The sequence below is a fragment of the Podarcis cretensis genome (assembly GCF_951804945.1).
Source record: "Podarcis cretensis genome assembly, chromosome: 2".
Taxonomy (NCBI): Eukaryota; Metazoa; Chordata; class Lepidosauria; order Squamata; family Lacertidae; genus Podarcis; species Podarcis cretensis.
In genome coordinates, this window is record NC_137171.1 from 2,753,109 (window position 1) to 2,759,108 (window position 6,000).

The 6,000-nt window shown below is 54.7% G+C and overlaps 1 protein-coding gene across 6 annotated transcripts in view; it reads right to left on the reverse strand.

The window, feature by feature from the left end:
- PDE1B (phosphodiesterase 1B) overlaps positions 1 to 4,161 on the reverse strand; it is a 134,016-nt gene extending 129,855 nt beyond the window's left edge. Inside the window, exons 1-2 of one of the 6 annotated variants that reach the window (XM_079967833.1) lie at positions 4,147 to 4,161; positions 2,992 to 3,109 (exon numbers count right to left, since the gene is read on the reverse strand). In XM_079967833.1, coding sequence (XP_079823959.1) covers positions 2,992 to 3,098 — 107 coding nt within the window. In that variant the 5' untranslated portion in view covers positions 3,099 to 3,109; positions 4,147 to 4,161. Of the gene's footprint in view, positions 1 to 2,991; positions 3,110 to 3,269; positions 3,431 to 3,806; positions 4,004 to 4,146 lie in introns of those variants that run through there. The other 5 variants (XM_079967829.1, XM_079967828.1, XM_079967830.1 and 2 more) reach the window with 5 other exon arrangements.
- Between the last annotated feature and the right edge of the window lie 1,839 nt (positions 4,162 to 6,000).

The window sequence follows — 6,000 nt, forward strand, 5'->3', positions numbered from 1 at the left end:
GAGGTGTGAATTGGCACTCTGCTCTGCTAAAAGCAAGCTTTAAACATAACATGTTGCAGCCGTGGGATGGCTCCCAGAATAATCCCTGGAGCCTGATTCACAAATTGTCCCCTGGAGTTTAAGCCAGATTCCTAGAGAGCCTGAATGAAAAGGAGAGGCAGAAAACTTAAAGCAGGTGGCTGGGCCAGCTATCTGGCCACAGGGCAGCAGCCACACAGGGCACCTTATTTCAGTCCTGTTTTCATCCTACGCTTCTTCCAAGGTTCATCAGGGGCCACAACAACCCTGTAAGGTTGGCTAGCCTGAGAGATGACACCTGGCCAAAGGTCACCCAATGAGTTTCATGGCTGAATGGGGATTTGAACCCTGGCCTCCAAACAGAATCATAGAATTGTAGAGTTGGAAGGGACTCTGAGGGTCATCCAGTCCAGCCCTCTGCAATGCAACAAGCTGGCTCTTGAGTGTTCGCTTGGGAGGGTGGAACAGCACTATGGAGTGAAGGATGACTTTGTTGGAAGCTGCCATTCGCAAGTCAGACCATTGGGTCCATCAGGCTCAGTACTGTCTACACTGACTGGCAACAGGATTTCCCACAAGAGCCTCTCCCAGCCCTGCCTGGTGATGGCCAGGACAGAACCTGGGACCTTCTGCTTGCAAAGCAAGTGTTCTGCCACTGAACTGTGCCTGACATCTCCTTCAGGTGACCAGGTTACATCCAGTTTCATAACTCCAACAACAACAAAATTCAGCACATGCAAGCACTTAAAGAGATCTAATGTGGGGCAAGATTGCACAAAGAACACAATCTTAAGCTACTTCATGATTATCCCTTCACTCCCTCAGGAAAGAAAGGACTCTTTTGGAACAGAGCCTGCCTGCAAGGGCAGCTTCAGAAGGAGACCTCTGTGCCTTCAGGTAGCAAGGGAATAAGATGCAAGGGGTTCTGTAGCCAGAAACTGGGACTTTGTATTTACGGAAGTGTCAGATCCCAGCCTGCCTCTTCCAACCAACACAAACCTCTGCACTTGGCCCAATGAATTCGACGTCAGGTTTGCAACAATAAAAAGATGCTTTGGGGGCCACAGATCTCTTTGGTGGCAGGCAGCTAATTTGCAGTGCAATCCTCAGCATGTTTACTCTGAAGTAAATTCCACAATAATAATAATAATGGGTGAGGGGTTATGGTTTTTGTTTGTTACCATGCTGTGTATTTTTTGTGTTTTTATATTGTAAAAATGCTCTGTGCTCCTCAGAGGAAGGGCAGTATAGAAATTCCAACAACAACTCAACGGGGTTTTCTCCCTGGCGAGTTGCACTTAGAATGCAGCATTTTATTCTTGCCACCTACAAGCCATGCAGGACTTGCCCCGACCCCTGGAAATGGTTAGCAATAAAAATGCTTGAAGAGCTTCACATGCACCGTTGTCACAGTGCAATTCCTATGGCAATCTCTGCAAGGCAAGCAGGTCAGGGCTACAATCCCTACATCGCTGGTGGTGGTGAGGCTCGGCAAATCTGGGCTTTGCTAAGGCCCCCTGGTAAGTTCGCCACAAAGGCAAGCTTTGAACCCAGAGCTGCCCCATTTGTCGCTCGGTCTCATAACTACCAAGCCACACCAACATGGCCAGCCTAGGAACATAGGAAGCCACCATGTACTGCCTTGGCCATTGCTCTCTGGCTCAGACTTCTACACCTAGTAGCTGCAGATATTCGCAGCCCTAACTGGAGAAGGGAAATTGAACCAAGGACCTTCAGCATTCAAAGCAAGTACACTTATCCCTGAGCTAAGGACCTTCTGCAGAGGATGTGGATGTAGGGCATAGTCCAAGGAACCCTCCAGGGACAGCTGAGCAATATCCAAACAGCTGCTAGGGTGGAAGCAGGGGCACAGCCAGGATTTTTGTTAGGGGGGCAGATTTGTATTTTTTTATATTGATTTTGATGGATGGGGGGATTTAGAGGGAATTTCTGCCACCCCCCTGCCACCCCTTGGCTACACCCATGGGTAGAAGGTCACAGGTTCAATCCCTGGCATCTCCAGGTTGTTGGTTTTTTTATTGTTTCTCAAGGAACCAGAAAGCAAGCAATGCAATGATCTTCTTCCAGATAAGCACTGCCAGTCACTAGTAGACAACACTGGATAAAATGGATATATACTCTGTTTTGCTGCAGGGTGGCTTCCTCTGTCCCGTCCCATGCACTACTGGCTTTCTTCTTGGTCTTTTCGGTGCTACTTCCTGCTCTAGATCACCCACTTTTGCATTGTTCAAGCGCTAAGTCACAGAAAAAGTGGTGTAAACAAGTTCTGTCTGGAACGCATGGCAGGTTTCTAGTCCCCATGGATGCAGCTAAAACAACAACAACCCCCAACCTAGGCAACACAAGCTCACAAAGACTGTTGCACATTGCATGAAGATGACTTCTTCTCACAACATGGAAAGATCAACAAGCGCTGCTGGCGGTTGGGGGGGGGTTCATGGGTTTCCCCACACCAAAGCAGCTGGAGACAGTTCGTCAAATGCTATTAATTGCTGCGGCAAAAAAAAAAAATAGCCCCCCAGCGGTAAAGCCTGGCAGTTCCCCCATTACAGCGGCAGAAGCACAGCGAGAATTCAACTGCCTAAACTTGTTGGGGCAGACAAAAGCTTGAGCGAACCCTGAGCTGAGGAGGATGCACACGTCCCGGTCCAGGGTCTAGAAAACACGGGGCGAGGGGCGAGCGGGACCAGCGCTACTACAAGCCCGGCCAGGCGTCCTCTCCCCCTCCGCCGACCAGGCACCGCAGCAGCAGCAGCAACCCTGCCCTCCAAGCCTGGCATAGTCCTCGCCCCCACCCAGCCCGGGCGCAACGCGCGACTGGTGTCCGGGAGATCCGAGAAGCCAAGGGAGGCCAGATGGGGAAGATCCGAAAGAGTTTGGCGGCGGAGCCACAGGCAGCCAGAAAGGCCCAAGGGGTGCGGGGCGGGGGGGCAAGTACATCGGGTTACTCACAGCGCGCGGAGCTTGACCCACATCTTCTTACTGGGGGCGGACTTGAGCTCCAGAGGAGAGGGGCAGCCCTCGGGGGATTCCAGCAGGTCGAGCTGCGGGACCTCCATCGCCGCTGCTTCTGGCACCAGACGGGGAGAAAGAGAGAAAAGAAATGGTGAGCCCCGAGAGAGCAAGCGCCTCGATTCCCCTCCCCACCGATCTTCTAGCCCCACTCCCGCGCGTGGGGGGGGGCAGGCAATGCTCTTCCCCCACAAGCAAGCAAGCAAGCAAGCGCGCACCCTCTCCCTGCCTTTGCGCGCTAGCTGGTTACCCCACGTAACCGGGTGGCTTGCTGGGCGCTCGGCGCTGCCTGGAGGACTCGCCGGCCGGGGCTGGTGCGCAAGGAGCGGGGGGCGGGCTCGGGCGAAGCGAGCCGCCTGAATCATCCGCTGTTGGGGGAGCTGCAGCCAACCCGCCCCCCCCCCCCGCACCGGTCTTAATGGCCTCCCTTAACCGAGCGAGAGCGAGGGAGGGTGGCTTCCCGTGCGATCCCTCCTCCTCCTCCTCCTCCTCCTCGGCCCGGCTCCCGCGATCCACTCTCCTTCCCCCTCTCGGCTCCCACGCGCAGCTCCACAGCGGAGAAGATGAACCGCGCGCGCCTCCTTCCCTCGCTTCTCCGGGGAAGGCAAGCGGGAAAGGCCGCCGAGTCCCGCGCGCCCTGGCAGGTGCCTGCAGGGGAGGCGAGGCGAAGCCAAAATGGCCCCCGCGCTGGGCCACAAAAGCCCGCGACCCCCGCAGCCTCCATCCTCGGCGAAGGCCGCCCTCGCGACCATTACCCGGCTCCAGTCGCCCTCTCTGCCCGGGGAGACACCTGGGCGGCGGCGGCGGCGACGTCCCGCGGAGGAGCAGCCCGGGCGCAGCTGCTGGGGATGGTGATAATGGGGCGGCGGCGGCGGCGGCGGCTGCCTCCTCGGAGCGCATCCGGATTCCGGTGGAAGCGTCGCTGGCAGCGCGCAACTTTCTGCAAGCGGCCAGCAGCAGCGCGGCTCGCCCCTGTTGCTGGCGCGGCGGCGCGGGCAGTGCGGCAGCGGGGAGAGGCCGGGCGAAGGAGGCGGGCCGGGCAGGGCAGCGCAAGGCAGCCAGCCAGCAATTACCCGGGGGCACCGAGTCGCGCACCTGTTTCCTACTCCAGCGCTCCGCTCTGACGAGAGAACCTCTGAGGACGTGCAGAAGCCACCAGGCAGCATTCGGCCTGTGCCAACGTATGCTTAGGAACATAGAAACTTGTAGCCACTAGGACACGCACTATACATCCCACGCCCCCCAAGACTCCTGGAAACTCTAGTTTACCCCTTACAGACCTGCAATTAATGGCACTCTTAACAAACTGCGGTTCCCAGGATTCTTTGGGAAGAGATGTGCTATCAATGTCTGGCTGCTGCACAGCCTTTTACTAAGTCAGGTCCACTGGTCCATCACGCTCCATATTCTCAACATCGGGGATGGGGATAATGGGCATAGCCAGGATTTTTGTGGGGGGGGCGCTAAACCTCAGATTTGTGCTGCTTTTGATTGATTGGGGGGCAGCTCCCCCCCCCTTTGGCTAGGCCCATGATGGGGAACCTCAGGTCCAGGGGCCAAGTGCCCCTCTCTGTCCAGCTCTCAGAACTCTCCCCCTGTTCAGGCTTCAAGTCCTCCTTGGGTGTGTTGGCCTGACTGAGTTGCGTCCTATAATTTTATGATTCTATGAAATTCCAAACTGCAGGATCTCTTCATGATAGTTGTAGCCAAGCCCATGCAGAGGGGCCGCGGGGAGGAGCAGCTGGGGACCCTGGCCCCAGGCCTCAGAGTCCAAAGCTTGCCAGGGGGCTCACCAGGGACCAGGTACTTTTTTTGCTTGAGTTTATAACTTTATTTTAACAAAACTCTCACCCCAGGCCAAAGACAAGCTCTGCACAGGCCTGGTCACAGCCACACAACTCACAGCCACACTGCTTTTTAAGATTATACAGCCTTCTAAGGTTGGGCAATGAGGGACTAAATGAGGGACACAGATGGCGCTGTGGGTTAAACCACAGAGCCTAGGACTTGCCGATCAGAAGGTTGGCAGTTCGAATCCCCGCAATGGGGTGAGCTCCCATTGCACGGTCCCTGCTCCTGCCAACCTAGCAGTTTGAAAGCATGTCAAAGTGCAAGTAGATAAACTTGCACTTGCAGTTCCCACTCCAACGGGAAGGTAAACGGCATTTCCGTGTGCTGCTCTGGTTTGCCAGAAGCGGCTTAGTCATGCTGGCCACATGGCTCCTTTGTACACCGGCTCCTTTGGCCAATAAAGCGACATGAGCACCGCAATCTCAGAGTCAGCCACGACTGGACCTAATGGTCAGGGGTCCCTTTACCTTTTTAAGGTTGGGCAAATGATTTGCTCCAATATTTGCTTTCAGAGCAGCATTTTCCTTTAAGTAACCCTGTCTTCTCAGAACTTGCACATCCTTTTCTTGAAACCAAAGCACCTTGTGTTTCCCGTGCTTCCCTAAATGCTGAGCCTTGGAGCAAATGGAACAACTCCTCTTCAGTTTTCTTTTCCAGGGTGACCCTGGGAGCCAGTGGCTCTCTTGCCTCCTCTTTCCCTCTGGTTGGCTCCAATCAGCATGGTTCAAAGCTCCACATCTATGCTCCCTGCTATTCTGAACCACTACACCTCTGCTGGTAGATCTCTAGATGAGCTGAAGTAGATTGGCGTGGATTTCTGTCTCTCAAGTGTTGAACAATAGCTGCATCAAAATGGCTGCACCAGGATATCCCGTTCAAGTATCCATTGCCCTCCTTGGTGGGTAGTCGTCACGCAGCCTGCATCTGTACACCTGAGTAGGACGCTGGTCCATAGCTGGGACTTCAAGAGAGTTTGGAGAGCCCTCACTGATATGTTTCTGTCAGACACTCATCATCTTCAAGGCTGCGCATAATTCCCTCTATTTCTGATGCTCAGGCTGTGAGTGCTGTTACTTGTGTAGCCAAAATAGTACCATC